This window comes from Triturus cristatus, chromosome 2_1, assembly GCF_964204655.1.
Source record: "Triturus cristatus chromosome 2_1, aTriCri1.1, whole genome shotgun sequence".
In the NCBI taxonomy this organism is placed as follows: domain Eukaryota; kingdom Metazoa; phylum Chordata; class Amphibia; order Caudata; family Salamandridae; genus Triturus; species Triturus cristatus.
Window position 1 is genome coordinate 1,072,960,956 of NC_140581.1, and position 20,156 is coordinate 1,072,981,111.

The 20,156-nt window shown below is 46.4% G+C and overlaps 1 protein-coding gene across 1 annotated transcript in view; it reads right to left on the reverse strand.

Moving 5' to 3' along the window:
• Positions 1-600: 600 nt before the first annotated feature.
• UBE2D3 (ubiquitin conjugating enzyme E2 D3) overlaps positions 601-20,156 on the reverse strand; it is a 103,406-nt gene continuing 83,850 nt past the window's right edge. The window contains exons 6-7 of the mRNA XM_085636142.1: positions 14,069-14,162; positions 601-3,245 (exon numbers count right to left, since the gene is read on the reverse strand). Of these exons, the coding sequence (XP_085492268.1) occupies positions 3,200-3,245; positions 14,069-14,162 (140 nt within the window). The 3' untranslated portion in view covers positions 601-3,199. The remainder of the gene's footprint in view (positions 3,246-14,068; positions 14,163-20,156) is intronic.

A 20,156-nucleotide genomic window follows, 5' to 3' on the forward strand; every position in this document is an offset into this window, starting at 1 on the left:
GGGGTATAGATGCTACAGTATTCAACACACTGGCTTGGAGAGGGCTGAAGATGACCTTTTACTTCATAAGGTAACGTCGCCAAACAAAAAAAAACAACAAAAAAAAAAAACACCAAAGAGCTTGCCTAACTCTAAAGTGCGGCCACACAGGACCTACTCTCCTCCGCAAATGCCCATCATGGGAAGGGTCAGGTGATACTCATTAAGCAAGTCAGAGACGTTTTAAAGAAATTCTAACCTACAAGCAAGAAGCATGAGCCACCCAGAAAACTGTTGTAAGGCGGTTGTACCAAACCAGTAGGACACAGATGTGGGACCGAAAGGAGGGGCAATAACACATTACTACTAGTCTTAATTGTGAAAGACAGGATCTAGCAGGACAAAAAGATCCCCTTATTTCCACTTAAACGGATACTACCCCTGAAACAAACAAATGTCAATGATAGTCTTCAGCCATTTTACAATCTAAAGCAGAATACCAGCTATTTGCCAAGACACCAACTATTAGCTTAATACTGGGATGACTATCACCAGGGATTTAAATCCACAAACTTGTTATTCAAATTATAAAATTCCCAAAACAGACTAGACAGAAAAAAGTATAGTTATCATCTTTATTGCAGAGACGGAAAGAGTGTATGCTTAAACAGTAGGTTTCTGAATAACCCCACTTAATTTACAAAGATCAAGGACGAGGTTAACATTTTAAGCATTTTCCTTTTTGTGGTTTTAGGGATATGATGGGCGCTTTAAAATATAGTGAAGCGATAAGAAAGTGACCTGTTTTCACACGTTACTATTGTCCCAATTAGTACAGATATGCAAGCTTAAAAAGGAAACTGGCAAATAGTCCAGAACACATTTAACGGAGGCGGTCAGGTCGATAAAATACATTGGGAGACTGTTTTAAACAGTTCAAAATCTTACAAGTGAAATTTCTCCAGTCTTGCACTTTTAAGAAAAAATAAAAAAGGAAAAAATGTATTGGGGGCAGGGGGAGGCCTGGTTCACCAATTTCTTTTTAGCAGGAACGAAGCAGAGAAAGTATTTTACTAATAAAGCAATGCAGAGCAGGATAATTAGCAAAAAAATAATCAAAAATACATAAAGTATAAAAAAAAAAATGTCTATATAGAAGCCAAAAGGTGGCACAAATTAACTGTCTACAAATGGATTCAGTTTCAAATTGAGTATTGCAGCAAGAGTTTTCAGTGAGGGCCCGAAGTAGAACAAAACTTACAAGTATACACATTGCTTATATTACCATGTGAATATTAACAAGTTCGCAGTCAGTAAGTGCATATAGTAGGACGTCATGTTTTGCATGTGAACATCAAAAAAGTTGTTTATACCACAACCAGGATTACAGCACTAATAACCATCATTAAGCCATCAAGTTTACCTTGCTCAAATCAAGCACTGTGTTAACGTTACAATACATATATAAAATAAACAGTGCTATAATTACTATTTCATTGTGGAGCAGTAAACGCAATGATCAATAGAGAAACACACTTATTGATGGTTGAATACAGATGTAGAGGTTTAGACAGTACTTCTAGCAAAATAAACTTCTAGAGGAAAAATAATTCATAAAACATGGCTCATATCGGCAGTCAAATGTGCGCTGAATACAAATTCTCCAAATAGTGAGATTTAGCATTTATTATGGAACTAGATTTCAGACTTCAGTCAGCTGGCAAAGTACATCGTGATGCACATAGCTAATAACAGTGCAAGAGGGCTAGTTAAACAAGTTACAAAGGAATCAAACTGATAATACAGAGCTCAAATTAAAGGTTACAGAAGACAGCAATAAATGGGAATGAAAACATCTGGCAACCACTTCTGCAGTAGTTTGAAAACTAAATGGCACAGTTTTATTGTAAAACAAACATTTACCAGCAAGTCTATTCACATTTAGTCACCTCAAAAAGAGATTAAGTGCTGACTATTTGTAATGCTTCAAATGTAAATAACAGACGAAAATGCCCACACGCTGATTAACCACTTCAAACACAACCTCTTCACAACTTTCACTCACACACACTAAAGGACTGGACTAGTATTTCGGTCCCATTAAAACCCTCCACCACACTAAGAGCAGTCGGTGCATCTGCAAACCTACCAACGATCCAAACAAAAGCAGGTTGGCAAGTTACTACTTCCAAGTCACATTTTGAAGATTTAGCTATAAGTCTTTATATCCATTTATACATCTTAAATGTGACATAATGTAGGAAAATTATTTCAACAAAGTATCCAATCTTGAGCTTGACAGCATTATTTTAAGTCAAGACATTAAGAAAATTCTAGCAGTAAAAACAGACAAAAAGCTTCTATGTAGTTACAAAATATTGTGCATTCAACATTGATTAATTCAGGCAGCTAACACATTGGTTTATGCAACTTTATTAAAGAAAAATATACAATAAAAAGAGCTATTAGTTAAATACTCATCCATTTGACACTTGAATTGCTCATTCATTCAGTGTGCGAGTAACGGGCTCTGGAGAGAGAACTAATACCTCCAAGATTCCACTGAAGTGGACCATGATGGGGCTTAAGGGTACAGTAGGGAAGAGACAACATAAGCTACACTTTTGGTGGCGCTCCAAAATAGGAATGACCAAAGGGACTCTCGAATCCATTCAGAGTAACAAAAACTTGTATTATTTGCTAGGCATGCATAATGTTATCTCATTTTCTGTTCCACTGATGGAAATTGTATGGACCCGTTCTTGAGCCGTAAAATCAGTTATGAGCGTCAAGTTTTTGATGTAGCCTTTAAATATCAAACATTGCAATGTTCAAATAAGATAAATCCTGCTGGTGCAGTGTAGCGTCCGTTCATGTGAAACTAAGCATCCATCTTCACTGAAGGTGACCTCCTCAGTATGGGGTAGACATGGGATGGTTTTAGTTCACACCCAAGTATGTGAAGACAATGGACATGAATTATGCTCCATTTTGAAATAACTGCTGAATAATTGTCAACTGAAGTTGTGTTATTTTACACTTTCTAAAAGCAGCATTGTCCAAAGATGATCAATGGTCTTCAGATGAAACGAGAACAAAAAAACCAAAAAAACATACTGAGGTCAGATGAGTCAGTGCGGCAGGAAAAAAAAAAAGTCAAAATTAACAGTAATTTATAGTTTATTCCAGCTGTAATGTAGGTTATTTTGCTTGAGGACCATCACATGGCATATTTCTGAGTCCATTCACGAGCTATTCTATTGTACCTACAAATAAAAAGTAAAACAATAATTAGAGTACAAACCTGAGCAACCTGAAAAAAACTGTTATGAAGACAAACGGAATGCCCCAGTAACTTCTACTTTCGAGGGACAATATAGTGTTTGTCCGCGCATTTTCCATCAGTGCCAAATCGGACTTCAGATTTGTTACCAAACAATTAAAATACAAATAGGAACAGGCGCTTGTAGAAAATCTTTCTCCAGTCAATTAGTTAATTCCTTGCTGCCGCCACCTCCTATTAATTTTACCCAGTTACTAACAAGTCATTGTTAAGTTTTCACACTGAAAATCTTTCATTCCTGCTGCATCTGTACGAGTCTGGCTCAAGAAGTATGGAAATAGGCTTCCATATAAAAGTTCACTACCACACTAACAATCCCCTGGCAAGAACTAATTTGCAAATATTGAAAGAAATTCAATGCTAGTCGTTCTTAAAGGGGATTTCACTGTTAAACCTACCTACAAAAACCTATTGATGAAACAAGTTCTTCTGCACCTCCACAAGCTTCACTTTATTTATGAAACCTTCTCAAGTCAACAATATCAAGCCATCTTAGCCAACAACTTTAGTCCATAATCAACCACTAATAAAATAGATTCCCCCACCTCACTATAAGGAATATGCTATTTACCAGTATGCATCTGTTCTTGGCATGTAGAGCTGCAGAGCCACACACTAAGGATAAGATCGCCATCTGGAGTTGGGCTCGGATGATTGCAGGTTGTTGTCGTCGTCTTCGGAAGAAGTCTTTGGTCACGAGATTGGTGACTCCTCCCTTGGACAACAGTGCGCATGGGCATCCACTCTATCCTCAGATTGTTTTTTGCCATGATGGGAAATGGAGTGTGTAAGAAGTAAAGAGAAAGGATGTCCATGTGTAGTGTCTAATTAAGACAATGCTGGAACAGATACAGGTCCCGGGGAGGCGGGTGGGCGTGTGTGGCTCCGCAGCTCTACATGCCAAGAACAGATGCATACTGGTAAGTAGCATATTCCGTTCGAGGCATATGAGCTGCAGATCACACACTAAGGATAGACTATATAGCAGTGTCTCCCCTAGCGGTGGTCACCTGTATCAGTTGCAGCAGTTTGGAATAGAGTTTTTAGGACAGCTTGGCCTACTGAAGCTTGTTGCTTGGATTGCACATCAACACAGTAATGCTTAGTGAAGGTGTGTTTAGTAGACCATGTGGCTGCTTTGCAAATGTCTAAGGGGATGTTCCCTAAGAATGCCATAGAGGCCCCTATTTTATGCGTGGAGTGCGCCCTAGGGGGAACGGTAAGAGTACGTTTAGCTTTCTGGTAACATATTTGGATACATTTGACTATCCATCTGGCGATACCAGATTTGGAAATGGGGTTGCCTTTGTGTGGTGGTGCGAAAGCAACAAACAGTTGCTTGGTTTTCCGAAAAGGTTTGGTTTTATCGATGTAATAGAGCAAGGCTCTTAACATCTAAGGTATGAAGTGCCCTCTCGGCTACTGAGTCTGGATTAGGGAAGAAGACTGGCAGTTCCACAGACTGGTTTAGATGTAAAGGGGAAATGACTTTAGGGAGGAATTTTGGATTCGTCCTAAGAACCACTTTGTTCCGATGTAGTTGTAGGAAGGGTTCTTCTAGAGTTAGGGCTTGTATTTCACTTACTCTTCGCAGGGATGTGATTGCGATGAGGAAAGCCACTTTCCATGTTAGAACTGCAGTTCGCATTTGTGCATTGGTTCAAATGGTGGACCCATGAGCCGTGTTAGAACAATATTAAGGTTCCACACCGGGGAAGGCGGTATCCTTGGAGGAATGATTCTTTTAAGACCCTCCATAAATGCTTTAATAGCTGGTACCTTAAAGAGAGACATGTGTTGTCTATTTTGCAAATAGGCTGCCAATACCGCTAGATCTAGACGTATAGAGGAATACGCTAAATTGCATCTTTGCAGGTGCAATAAAAAGCAAATGATGTTCTGGATGGAAGCATCCAGTGGTTGTATGTCATTGTTAGCGCAGTAAATGGCAAATCGTTTCCATTTTGCAGCATAGCATGCCCTAGTAGTAGGTCTCCTGGCTTCTGTAATGATATTCATACAGTCTGGAGGAAGGTTGAGGTACCCGAACTCTAAGACTTCAGGAGCCAGATTGCCAAGTTCAGTGTTTGAGGATCTGGGTGTCTGATTTCTCCATGGTTCTGGGTTAAGAGATCTGGGGAGAGATGTAGTTTTTGATGTGGAACTAGCGATAGTTCCAAAAGTGTGGTGAACCAGGGTTGACGTGCCCAAGTGGGAGCCACTAGGATGAGTGTCAGCGACTGTTGTTTCAGTTTGCGTACCACAAATGGAATGAGAGGGAGAGGCGGAAAAGCGTACGCAAATCTGCCTGACCAGTTCATCCATATTGCATTGCCCTTTGATCGCAGGTGTGGGTACCTGGCGGCGAAGATTGGGCATTTTGCGTTTTCTGGTGTGGCGAACAGGTCTATGTCTGGTTGTCCCCACTTTTGGAAGAATGAGAGTAAGACTTTGGGGTGTAGTTCCCATTCGTGTATCTGCTGTGTGTGGCGACTTAAGAGGTCTGACCCCTGGTTCTGAACCCCTGGGAGGTGTTCTGCTAGCAGGTAGATATTCCGGGGAATTGCCCATCTCCAAATTTGTTGCGCCAGTTGGGACAGTTGTAGAGAATGTGTCCCTCCTTGTTTCTGTATGTAATACATTGTGGTCATGTTGTCCGTGCGGATGAGGACAGTTTTGTTCTGGAGATGCACTTGGAAGGATTTCAGTGCTAGGAACACCGCGAGAAGTTCTAGGTGATTGATGTGGAACTGTTTTTGTTGAGTGGTCCACCGTCCCGGAGTGGTGTGTTGAAGGAGGTGGGCTCCCCACCCTGTGAGATGCGTCGGTGGTCAGCACAACTTGTGGAAGGGGCTCCAAGAACAGCCGCCCTTTGGACAGGTTGATGGTGTTCCACCACTTCAGTGAGTACTATGGAGATACATGACGCCATCATGCCTAAGAGTTGCATGAACACTCTTGCAGGGAGAGAGTGTTGTGTTTGAAATGTTTCGATCATACTTTGTATGTTGGCTATCCTGGCTATGCTGGGATAAGCTACGGCTTTGGCTATGTCTATGGTGGCTCCCAGGTATTGTTGTACTTGGGAGGGTTGTAGTTGAGATTTGGGGTAGTTGATGGTAAATCCCAAGTTGTGCAGGGTTTGAATAGTGCAGTGGGTGTGGTGAACGCATTTGTGTAGAGTATTGGCTTTAATGAGCCAGTCGTCCAGGTAGGGGAAGACGTGGATTTGTTGTCTCCTGAGATATGCTGCCAAAACTGCCAAGCACTCGGTGAACACCCTTGGTGCAGTTGTTCCTCCGAATGGGAGAACTGTAAACTGATAGTGTTGACCGTCTACCACGAATCGTAGATACTTCCTGTGAGCGGGATGCATAGGGATGTGAAAATATGCGTCCTTGAGGTCTAATGTAGCAAGGAAGTCTCCTTGTTGAAGTAATGGAAGGACCTGTTGGAGAGTGATCATGTGGAAATGATCTGATTGTATGTACTGGTTCAGTAGTCTGAGGTCCAGTATGGGTCTCAAAGTTTTGTCCTTTTTGGGAATGAGGAAGTATAGAGAATATACTCCTGTGCCCCCGATGTTGTAGTGGAACAGGTTCTATTGCGTTTTTCTGAAGCAAAGACTGTATTTCCTGTTTGAGGAGCGTGAGGTGGTGAGACGTCATGGGACGGTGTCTGGGTGGTATGTTTGGGGGCGGGTTTATGAGTTCGAGGCAGTAGCCATATTGGATAATTTGTCTTACCCATCTGTCTGTAGTGATGGTATTCAAGACAGGTAGGAACTGTTGAAGTCTGCCCCCGACTGGAGTGGAATGGTCTGGGGGGAGTGGTGGAAAGTCACTGTTTGGTGGCTGTAGAGGAACGGGTGTTGTTGTTGCCCCGGCCTTTATTATGGTTTCCCCGATAACCTCCTCTAAAATATCCTTTGTTAGGGGATGTTTGACCTGATGTTTTGAAGGTGGAAGAGTTGTCTGTTCCCACATTTTTGGAAGCTCCTCTATAAAAGGAGCGACGAAAGGAGCTTCTGGGTTGAGTAGACTGCAATACTCCCATAGATTTTGCAGTTTCATTATCATTCTTCATTTTTTCTAGGGCAGTGTCCACTGCCGGGCCGAATAGTTGCTCCCGATTAAAGGGTTGAGCAAGAATGGAGGTTTGTACTTCCGGCTTGAAGCCCGAGATGCGCAGCCATGTGTGGCGTCTAAGCAATACGCCTGTGTTGACCGCCCTAGAGGCGGTGTCCGCTGCGTCTAATGCACATTTAATGGAGGCATTGGATATTAGTTTGCCTTCTTGTATGAGGTCAGTGGCCTGTGTTTTGAAAGGTTCAGGCAGGTGTTGCAAGAGGTCCTCCAGTTGATCATAATGGGCTCTATCATAACGAGCCAATAGGGCTTGTGTATTTGCGATACGCCAGTGGTTAGCCGCTTGAGCGGCAACCCTTTTGCCGGAAGCCTCCAGGAGTTTAGACTCCTTGTCTGGGGGCGGCGTGTCTCCGGTTGTTTGGGAGTTGGCCCTTTTTCTGGCATTGGAGAAGACTAGTGAGTCTAGGGGGAGTTGCGCCTTGATGTACGCAGGATCTTGTGGCGCTGGTCTGTAATTTTTCTCTATTCTGGGGTTGAGAACCCTGGCCCTGACAGGGTGTTTAAAAACCTCAGTGGCATGCTTTATCACTCCTTTAATCATGGGTAGAATGTGGACTGTTTTCTGGGACTGCTCAAAAGTTTCAAGTAGAAAATCCCCCTCAGGAGTGTCGGTGTGCATGGTGACACCATTAAACGACGCTGCTCTGTTAATAAGCTGACCGAACCCTAAATGGTCATCAGGAGGGGAGGGTTTTGAGGGGTATGGAGCGGGGTCAGGCACATCAGGCATAGGGTAAGTCCAGTCATCTACTAGTGCTGTGTCCGGGAGTGTAAAGGGATCAGTAGGATCAGTGGGATAAGTAAAGAAATCTGGGTCTCCTCCCCCCCCAAAATAATCATCCTGTGGAGGTGGTGTATGAGAAGGAGATGGTAGAGGTGCAGGCGGTGGGGGTGGGGGGGATGGAATAGGAGGTAATGTAGGAGAGGAAGGACGCAAGGGTGAAGTGGCACAGTCCTTCTTTGGAGGTGCTGGAGGAGGTGGCGAGTCCAGCTTCCTTTTCTTGCAGGGCACCGCCGTGACATGTCCAGTTTTTGGATTTATGTAAATCCGTTTTTGCTTAGGATCAGGTCGAAAGAGTTCCTCCGTGTCTGAAGGCGGCTGTGGCGCCGACTTTTTCGGGTCTTTATGGACGTGTTTGGGCACCGAAGATGTTTTGGGTGCCGATGAGCTTTTCGGTGCCGAGGAGCCTTTTGGTGTCGGTGGAGATTTCAGCGCCGAAGAACGTTTCGGTGCCGGTGGAGATGTCGGGACCGAGTGACGTTTCGGGTCCGATGGAGTTTTCGGTCCCGAAGCCTGCTTTGGTGCCGAAGGCACAATGGCGTGAGGTTTGCTCGAGCCCGAGCCACCTGCAGGCTTACTTTTCTTCGGAGCCGGACCCAAGGGCGGGGCTTCAGAAGATGTTTTTGGATCGCGACTGGGCCCAGCTGGCAGAGTCTTGACAAATGTCTTTTTGGGTGGTGTTGGGGTAGGGGGGCTGGTACTCACAGGCTGCCCCGTATCTGAATCGTCGGCCTCGGACACGATTTGGAGATCTTCGGAGTCATCGTCAGGGACGTCCTGTGCAAAGATGTCTTCTGGTTCCGGAACCGGCTTGGCCACGATATGGCGTTGAGCTCTCCGGTCCCGGATGGTTTTCTTCGAACGGAATGCGGCGCCGGCTGGACAGCTGGATTCGTTGTGGTCTGGTGAAAGGCACAAATTACAGACCTCGTGGTGATCGCTATGAGGGAACTTTGCTCCACATTGGGGGCATTTTTTTTTTTAAAGGTGTCCTTTCCATCAGCCGCGTCCGGAGTCGGTCCGATATGGTTTTCGACGTCGAGTTTTGAAGTTATGAGAGTTGTAGGGATTTCTATAAGTTTTCTGCTGGAGCGGAAAAAAGTTCATCCGAACCCAATGGCGGAAAAAAACAATCTGAGGATGGAGTGGATGCCCATGCGCACTGTTGTCCAGGGGAGGAGTCACCAATCTCGTGACCAAAGACTTCTTCCGAAGACAACAACAACCTGCAATCATCCGAGCCCAACACCAGATGGCGATCTTATCCTTAGTGTGTGATCTGCAGCTCATATGCCTCGAACAGTACAAGTTATATCCCTAGAGTTGTGTTTTTTTTCCGATGGATACTTTATCTTTCGGCAAGTATCTGTATGGCCGATGATTATGGGGGGTTGCTACTAGGTACTAGAGTGGCGTCTGTCATGTGGCGAAGTGAGCTAAATAAAGAGGATGGATTTAACCCAGTACTGTGACGGGGCAGGGGGGGGGGCTGGGGGAGGCGGAAATTGGGGGGAGGGGGGTGGGAGGAGGTCTGAACAGTTTCAGCGCTCTGTCCATCATCACCTTGGGTTTGCTTTGTTCGCTTAAGTTGTCAGGGTATGCCCAGACGTGGCTCCCTTACTCACTTTGCCACTGGATTCAAGCTAGCCTGGCTGATGATGGCTGTTCGCCCGAAACCGGTCCCAGGATGCTGGTTTCCGGTCCAGGGAAGACAGGACTCGGCAGTTCAGGCTGGACTGTTCCCATGAGGAATGGGGTCACGACTCATTTGCATATAGCTGTGTCTGAACTGGGGGTGGCGAAGTGAGCTAAAGAACGATGATGGCTTCAACCCAGATCTGTGACTGGCGGGTGAGTGTCTGAAATGTTTCAGCGCTCCGTCCATCATCTCCTTGTGTTTGCTTTGCCATATGCATGCTATCATTTTGGACCTAAGTCTCCATAAAAGTACACCCCACATCTAGGGCTAGAGTTCAGTTTTATTTACCTAACTCCAAGAGACCAGAACGTGGAAAAGAAAGAGGAAAACAAATCATGCAAAGAGGACTCAAGTTCAAAATAAAACTATTGGAAAAGTCCTACTTTAATTCATATGAAGAAGAAAAAAAAAACCGAGCAAGTAGCTCTTAAAAAACACTTCTACAACCCGCTCTCTCCCCAAGAACTTTAACTCGATAGATGTTATCAACCATCGAATGATCGAGAAGTGTTGCAAAGTGCTGCAACTTGTTGGTCAGTAGCAAGAAAAGCTATTGCCCAATATCACATCTCCATCACAGGTTAACACCTCCCACCATCAGACACCGCACGCCCGGATTCCAAACCTCAGTGCTCACCCCCATGATTAACTACCAACAATGTCTGGAATTTAAGAAAAACATTAAGAACATGTTCTAGATTACCCCCCTTTGCAAATGTCTTCCAAATGCTTCACTACAGCAGAACCCATACTTCAGTCCCCCAGACACCTTTGCCAAGTGATACTAAATTAAGTCCCTAGTATAATGAGTAAGTATTGGAAACCGAATGCCTGGTTATTTGCAAACAATATAAATTATGCTTGTGTTTGTATAGTGCCAAATTCTATTTTCAAGACCTAACATCGGAAGATGTAACTGGATGCTCTTTCAAGTGGGACATTGGAGGTCATCAACTAAATGTACTAAGCTGTTTGTTAGTAAGAGACTAGGAGAAAATATTGGGAGGGGAGTAGATCAGGATGAAAGTGAATGGTGTTCAACCTTGAGTGTTCATTCACGGTTGGATGTGCAGAAGAGCTTATGCTTTTGGTGGTAGCTGGGACATTGTTCAGCTAGTCAATTGTTAGCTTGCTGAGGCACGCAATCACTGTGCGGATAAAAGGGTGATGTGTTAACATTGGCCCTACTAAGGTGTTTCTTGGGACGCATGGTACTGTGATGTGCGACAGTGCTGTTGGTTTGGCAGTTTTCCAACGATGTAGCACTGGTGCATTGCTAAGTGAATGTGGATCAAAGAGTTCTTTTTAAAGAGTACGGTCTGAAAATGGCCATTTGAAGGTGTCTGAAAGGAATGTGCTCGATACTGAGAGGAGTACATGTAAGGTAGGAGTGGTGTGTTGTGTACATCTTTTAAAGGACATTCGAAGCTTGAATCCCAGCCAGACCATCCCACTTCTCACTAGGAGGTAAGTTACAGTCCGATTCACCATTCTCCAGTTCCACAGTTATGGCAGCAATTCAGTTCACTTCTTTAGTCGTAAGAACTGTTCACTCTTCCTGGACTCAAACTAGTATTAGTCACCTAACCCTCCATATCAACCTTTTGGCCAAATGGTCTTGCGATTAACTACCGCTTTATGCACTCTTGTTACTGTAGGGAGCTAGTAAAGGCAGTGTCAAGGTTAGGCAAAGAACAGTTGTCCATTAGAGCTCAGGTTACCTGTAGCACACCAAAGGCTGCAGTCTTTTGTAAGTAGTGATGGGGACAGGGAAAGCAAAGAGCAAAGGGAAGAGATGCACAATGCAACAAATGGAGACAGTGGAGATTCTTGGTTATATTGACATGCAACTGAAGACACCAGCACCGTATTGACCACACTATCCATCTGCCCAGCAGTTATCAAAGTTGCTTAAATGGGCACGGATTGTTGCATCTGGCAGTCTGTGGATGAGGAGAATGATGATGATGGATTTATCACAGTTAGGCAGATGGGGTTCCTGCCCCCGCTAACACACCGCCATCTTAATTGGCTTCAAGCATTCCTCTCCTGTCTTAATTATGTCCTGGATTTTGATAGAAGTTCTTAATGCAGAGGAAGCATTGGCAACAAGCAGCGAACCCAATGTGTGCTTAGCAGCTAGAGAGAAAGGCCCGATTAAAAGCCAGAAGAGATCCTATGCAGAGATGTCAGGGTGGGAGGAATTTCTGATGACTGACAAGTCAACTTAGAAAAACAAGTTACTTACCTTCGGTAGCACTCTTCCTAGTATAGACTACCTCACTGCAGATGCCTCACCTTTTGGATATTCTCCAAGCCATCAGATGGATTCGAAAAATTTTAAACAGTACGCCTGCCCGTCAGCGACTCCACACCGATGTCACTCCGCACCAGAAGTAATGTGCACAGGCCTATATGTGCACCACCCATGTGCACTGATACCAGTTCCTTTCTTTCTACTCCAAAAGATGTGAATCCCCAGCTACCCCAAGTCTCAGACTATTTTTTAAGTTTTTTTCAAAACATGTTCACAATTTTCTGCAGTGTGCTACGGCTATGCCCACATCAGTCTACAGGGTTTAAGACTTGTAGGGAATGTCACAAACAAGGTCTGTGACTGATCCCACTTGGTGTGCTTGTCGTGTCAGGGGTAAGACCACAACTCCAAGACCTGCAGCGACTGTGCTATGACGCATTCAAAGGCTATTCAAGAGTGGAAGGTAAAGCTTTTTGTTGCCAAGTATCAGAAGACCCTGCTTCAGTTTAAGTCACGGGGGAGATACATGTCCCACTCCCAAAGCCGGTCCCATGAAAGGTCAAGGTCCAGGTCTCAAGGTAAGTTCAATTAGGAGAGGAAGAAGTCAAAGTGGGACTCTGCCCCCTTTCGAGAGCCATTGCAATCCTCAACTGTATCCGAAGTTGTTGTGCTGTGCTGGTTCCCCATCAAACCCTGTACCAGTCCAAACTTCCCAGGCCAAGCCACAATAAATTATGGAGTTTTCAAATGCAATGTTACACATTTTTACATGACAGACTCCCTCTAGGTTGCCTATAGGCACCAAGGAGCATAGGGACCTCCCATCTGGACTTCCGCTGGCAGAACCTCCCAAGGAGCCAATTGGGCACTCTGGATCCGCTCCAGAGTCTGTAGCAGGTTTGATACTGAAGCCCAACATATCCTGCTGCCCCCTCGCCCACCCTAACAAAAACTAGCATTGGAGCAAGATCAGCCGATGCTGGCTGACGGGCAACCCATAGCGCTGACCAGCAAAGACCTTACAACACCGACCAAGGCAGTGCTTGATGCTGCTTATTCCTCCACAGATGTGCAATCCATCTGACACCGATAATGTGCTTTTGACTCAAGGGACTCTGCTTTTGCATTACCTTTTGGGACAGATTCGGATAATGGCATATATGATACTGGGGATTAATTTGTTCAGGCCTACACGGAGTCGCTGGCACACAGCTGCTTCTGGACATTTTCCAGATCAAGTCTGCCGCCATGGGGAACTTCAAAAGGTGGGGAATCCGCGGTTAGAAATCACTATCAGATTTCATACTATTATTACAAGATCTATCCAATCGGAGCACTGCATAAATGCATTAAATGCATGGACCCAAAAGGGGCGGTCAGAATTCAGCATGGAATTCCCTGTTCTGCCAAAGGAGTGGTTTGGGGGTTGAGGAGAGTGAACACAGACCTACTTTGCCTGCTCGGAGCATGCGATATCTGCCGAACCTCTGTGCAAGAGAAGAGAAGGGGGGCTGGGGGGCAGTGGGGGTTGGAGACGGGTAATGAGGGATGGTAGGGGAGACCAGGTTCTATTGACAGGGAGTGTTAGGCAAGGGTGTGTACGATAGAAACATGTTTGCAGATGTTCTGAGGGCAGTAATGTTGCCATAGAATTTGATCAAACATTCTTACAATCAAAAGAAAGGGGGTGGGGGCTAATGGAGTAGGGAGATGGAGGAAATGGGCCATATGCCCATGAAAAGAAAGGTGGCACGTCATTTAAAAAATGATCAACATGGTGTACTGTAGTATGCAGAGGAACAAAGCTTCCTGTGCTTGAAAACCAAACTACTAGGTATCTTACAATAGCTGCCATACTTACTTCGCTCTATCTGTTTTGTAGATTCGTGCAATCTCAGGCACTAGGGGGTCATCTGGGTTTGGGTCACACAATAGTGAACATATCGACAAAAGAACTGCAATTAAAACAAATAAAACAATCACTTAACTTAATACTTATCCTACATTTCAGTAAAACACATCCGCACCACAATGGACTGTTGCTTGAACCATGCATTGGCAAAGTCTAGTGACATAATGAACAAGTTACTTACCTTCGGTAAAGCTTTTTCTGGTGGATATAGTATCTGCCTGTGGAATCCTCACCTTGTGAATATCCCCTGCGCCAGCAACATTTGGAAACTTTTGTAGCTCTCCACGCCGACGAAGTCACAGAAGCACGGCTCCACTCGCGGCTCCGCCCTTTTTTCCGTGCCTTCGAGGCACACGGACTGACAGCAATATATATATATATATGGAATATGCTACTTACCAGTATGCATCTGTTCTTGGCATGTAGAGCTGCAGAGTTGTACACTTAGCATAGGTCGCCATCTGGTGTTGGGCCCGGATGTTTGCAGTTTGTTTTTCTTCTTGGACAGTCTTTGGAAGTCACGAGTTTGGTGACTCCTCCTTCGGTCCGTACTGCGCATGGGCTTCGGCTCCATCCTCAGATTGTTTTTCGCCAACAGGGAAATGATGGAGCGTAGTAATAACAGTGAGAAACCCATGTGTTGTATCTAAATAAGATGTACTGGAACGGATACAGGTAGCCGGGGAGGCGGGTGGGCGTGTACAACTCTGCAGCTCTACATGCCAAGAACAGATGCATACTGGTAAGTAGCATATTCCGTTCGAGGCATATGAGCTGCAGATTGTACACTTAGCATAGATTATATAGCAGTACCCAACCTTAGCGGCGACCACCGGTATCCGTTGCAGCTGTTTGAAAAAGTGTCTTTAGTACAGCCTGGCCCACCCTAGCTTGCTGCTTGGAATGCACATCTACACAGTAGTGTTTTGTGAAGGTGTGCGGTGTAGACCATGTGGCTGCCTTGCAGATGTCATCTAAGGGTATATTCCCTAGAAAAGCCATAGAAGCCCCTAACTTTCTTGTAGAGTGGGCTTTAGGGGGAACAGATAATGTTCTCTTTGCCTTTTGATAGCAAATTTGTATGCATTTTACAATCCACCAAGCTATCCCTGATTTTGAAATGGGGTTGCCTTTATGTGGTGGAGAGAAGGAAACGAACAATTGTTTAGTCTTCCTGAAGGGTTGCGTTCTTTGTATGTAGTATTGTAACGCCCTTTTTACATCAAGTGTGTGTAAGGCCCTTTCTGCAACAGATTGGGGTTGCGAAAAGAAGACAGGTAATTCCACTGATTGATTGAGGTGGAAGGGGGAAATGACTTTGGGCAGAAACTTCGGATTTGTGCGAAGTATGACCTTGCTGTGATGCATTTGTATGTAGGGTTCCTGTATGGTGAACGCTTGTATTTCACCAACCCTTCTAAGGGAAGTGATAGCTACAAGGAAAGCTGTTTTCCAGGTGAGAAACTGTAGCTCACATTTGTGCATTGGTTCGAAGGGCGGACCCATTAGTCGTGTAAGGACTAAATTTAGATTCCATACAGGGGAAGGTGGTGCCCTGGGAGGAATTACTCGTTTAAGGCCTTCCATGAAGGCTTTAATAGCGGGCACTCTGAAGAGTGATAAATGCTGTCTGTTTTGTAGATAAGCAGCGATCGCTGCTAGGTGTAGGCGTATGGATGAATATGCCAGGTTACACCTGTGAAGATGGAGCAGATAGCATATGATGTGCTGTATGGATGCATCTAGGGGGTTGATTGTATTGTTACGGCAGTAAATTACAAATCTTTTCCACTTTGCGGCATAGCATGCTCTAGTGGTAGGACGTCTGGCTTCCATGATGATGTTCATGCAATCAGGGGGAAGGTTAAGGTATCCGAATTCTAAGATTTCAGGAGCCAGATCGCCAGGTTGAGCTGAGCTGGGTCCGGGTGCCTGATTTCTCCATGGTTCTGGGTTAGGAGGCATGGGGAAAGGTGCAGTTTTTGATGTGGTACCACTGATAGTTGTAGTAGCGTGGTGTACCACGGCTGCCTGGCCCACGTTGGAGCTACCAGAATGAGTGTGAGGGAGTGCTGTTGTAGCTTCCTGACCACTAATGGAATTAGTGGGAGAGGTGGAAAGGCGTATGCAAATCTGCCTGACCAGTTAATCCATATCGCATTGCCCTTGGACAATGGGTGTGGGTATCTGGCGGCGAAGCTTGGGCATTTTTTGTTTTCGTGGGTGGCGAAGAGGTCTATTTGAGGATGCCCCCACTGTTTGAAGAATGGGTGAAGAACTTGTGGATGCAGTTCCCATTCGTGTAGTTGTTGCGTTTGTCTGCTGAGCAGATCTGCTATGGTGTTTTGTACTCCTGGAACGTGCTGTGCCAGGAGAAAGATGTTTTGGGGAATTGCCCATCTCCATATGCTCTGGGCTAAGCGGGAGAGCTGGGGAGAGTGTGTCCCCCCCTGTTTTTGTATATAATACATCGCAGTCATGTTGTCTGTGCGAATGAGGACTGCTTTGCCCGAAATTTGTTTTTGGAAAGATTTTAGGGCTAGAAAGATCGCCAAGAGCTCCAGATGGTTGATGTGGAGCGATTTTTGCTGTGGCGTCCATAGACCTTGCATTGTGAGGTGTAGGAGGTGCGCTCCCCAGCCGGAGAGCGATGCGTCCGCTGTTAGAATCACCTGAGGAACCGGGTCCAGGAACGGCCGTCCTTTGGAAAGGTTTGTGGTGTTCCACCACTGCAGAGAGTAATGTGTGCGGCCGTCCACCAACACCAGATCCGTCAGCTGACCCTGGGCCTGGTTCCACTGTTGTGCTAGGCACTCTTGAAGTGGACGCATGTGGAGTCTTGCATGGGGCACTATAAATATGCAAGACGCCATCATTCCTATGAGCTTCATGAACACTCTTGCTGGAAGAGAGTGTTGGGGAAGGAATGCTTTGCGTAAGGCTTGAATGCTTGTGATTCTGGCTGAGTTTGGATAGGCAATACCTTTGGAGGTGTCTATAGTGGCCCCGAGATATTGCTTTGTGTGAGATGGTATGAGGTGGGACTTTTGGTAGTTCACCGTGAAGCCTAGCTGGTGGAGCAGTTGGATGGTGCTGTTTGTATGTTGCACACATTGGTGGTAGGACGTGGCTTTTATCAGCCAGTCGTCTAAGTAAGGGAAGACGTGAATGTGTTGACGTCTGAGGTGTGCTGCTACTACTGCTAGGCATTTGGTAAACACTCGTGGTGCAGTGGTGACCCCGAAGGGGAGAACCGTGAATTGGTAATGTTGCCCGTCCACCACGAACCTGAGGTATTTCCTGTGAGAGGGGTGTATTGGAATGTGAAAGTATGCGTCTTTCAGATCCAAGGTTGTGAGAAAGTCTCCCTGGCAGAGGAGTGGGAGGACTTGTTGTAGAGTGACCATGTGAAAATGGTCTGAATGTATGTAGGCATTTAGAGGCCGGAGGTCCAGAATGGGTCTGAGGGTCTCGTCTTTCTTTGGTATTAAGAAATAGAGAGTAGACCCCTAGATTTCGTTGGTTGACGGGGACCTGCTCTATAGCGTGTTTTTGCAGGAGTGAGAGTACCTCTTGTTTGAGCAGTGTGGAATGTTCTTGAGACATTGGACGGTGCCTTGGTGGGATATTGGGTGGGGTAGATGTTAGCTCTAGACAGTACCCTGACCGAATGATTTGGGTCACCCATTTGTCCGATGTTATGGACTCCCATACGTGGATAAAGTTTTGTAGTCTGCCCCCGACCGGAGTGGAATGGTCTGGGGGGAGCGGAGGAGAGTCATTGTGCGGGGGGGGGGTGGCAGAACGGGTGTTGTTGGTTTTGCCCCTGCCCTTATTGTTGTTACCCCTGTAACCACCTCTCTGATTGCCCTTTGAAAAGGTATTTTGAGGAGGGGACTTGTAGGAGGTAGAGGCGTTATCGGTGGAGGAGCCTCTGCCTGTGCCACGAAAGGACGAGCGTCGAAAGGAACGTTTGGAGGCTTGTGTTTGGAGTGCCCCCATAGACTTTGCTGTGTCTGTGTCTTTCTTCATATTTTCGAGCGCTTAGTCTACCTTTGGCCCAAAGAGTGTTTCCTAGTCAAAGGGGTGATTGAGTATGGATGCCTGGACTTCAGGCTTGAACCCTGAGATCCTGAGCCAGACGTGGCGACGAAGCAGGACACTGGTATTTATGGCCCTAGAAGCAGTGTCGGCTGCATCGAGGGCACACTTAATGGAGGTGTTTGTAATTAGTTTACCCTCCTGTATGAGGTCATGAGCCTTGTGCTTGTATTTTTCTGGAAGGTGCTGCATAAGAGCCTCTAGTTCGTCATAGTGTGCTCTATCATATCGCGCAAGCAGTGCTTGTGTGTTTGCAATGCGCCACATGTTTGCAGCTTGGGAGGCGGTGCGTTTACCAGACGCGTCCAGAAGTTTAGATTCTTTGTCTGGCGGTGGGGCATCTCCTGAGGATTGGGAGTTAGCCCGCTTTCTAGCTGTGGAGACAACTAGGGAATCTAGGGGAGCAGGGCCCTTGATTTAAGCAGGGTCTGTGGGTGCCGCCTTGTACTTCTTCTCTATTCTAGGGTTCAGTACTCTGGCTCTGACAGGGTCTTTGAACACCTCTGTAGCGTGCTTGGTGACACCCTTAAGCATGGGTAAAATGGAAGTAGATTTGTCTTGTATATCCAATGTATCCAGTAGGAAGTCTTCTTCTACTGGTTCACTGTGCATGTCCACCCCATGGTAGTGTGCTGCTCTCTGCACTAAATGATGAAAACCTAAGGAGTCCTCTGGAGGAGACGGCCTTGATGGGTATAGGTCGTCCTGAGGTACATTGGGTATATCAGGGTTATTGTAATCCTCCCATGGATCTGGGGTCCCTGGTGGAGTGGGATCCATTGGGGCGTCCGCCGGGTAATTGTCCGGATCCCCATCATCCGGATCTGGGGATGGGGCCGGATCGTAGTGAGGTAAAGGTGGCGGAGACCTGTGAGGTGGAGGCGGTGGAGGAGGTGGAGGGGGTAGGGGAGGCGGTGGTGGAGAGGGCACTCTGAGGGGAGAAGTAGCAGAGTCCTTCCTTTTGGGTGGAGGAGGAGGAGCCGGAGCATCAAGGCGTCTTTTCTTGGTAGTTAAAGTCAAAAGCCCAGTCTTTGGATCTTTGGACAAAGTCTTTTGTAAAGGGTCTGGTGTAAACAGAGCCAACGGTGTCGAGTCGTCTGTCGGCACCGGTGATTTCGGAACCGGGGGTTTCGATGGTCTGTGTGCGCCATGCTTTTTTGAGGTCTCCGGGTGTTTCGGCGTCGAATGATGTTTCGGCGCCGGAGCGTCGGTGCCGACAGATTTGTGTTTGTGTTTGGTCGGCACCGAGTGTCCAGGCTTCGGCACCGGTGGTTTCGGAGTCGAGCTGGATTTTGCAGCCTTCGGTGCCGGATGCTGTTTTTCGGCACCGGGTGTCGGCTGGCTCAATCCCGAGCTGCCATGAGACTTTGGGTGCTTCGACACCGGGCCCGAAGGTGGGGTGATCGAAGTTTTGGTTTTGGTTTTGCCCAGGCCGGCAGGCGAGGGAGTAACCTGAGTCTCTTTGGTTTTCGGCGCGGGGTGGGAGGGGGCATAGTACTCACGGCCCGCTGCGCTGGTGTAACGTCCTCCACGTCGGAGTCGTCGGCCTCGGAAGCGCTGACGACGTCTTCCTCCTGCTCGGTGTGTTTGCCCCGAAGCTTCGGCGTCGTCTCCGAAGATGTCCGGTGGAGCTGCAGAGGATGAGTGCGCCATGGTGCGTCGAGCTCTTCGATCTCGGATGGTCTTCTTCGATCGAAAAGACTTGCAGGCGGGGCAGTCTCTAGCCTCGTGTTCCGGAGAGAGGCAAAGGTTACACACCTGATGGAGGTCGGTGTGGGGAAATTTAGACCCACATTTTGGGCACTTTTTGAACGGAGTCCTTTCCATCGGCCGGGACCGGAGTCGCGGAGGGCCCGAAGGCCGGTGTCGATGTACGGGATGGAGAAAGTGCCGCTTCGAGAGATGAAGATGATGAAGGAACTCGAAGAATCGAGGA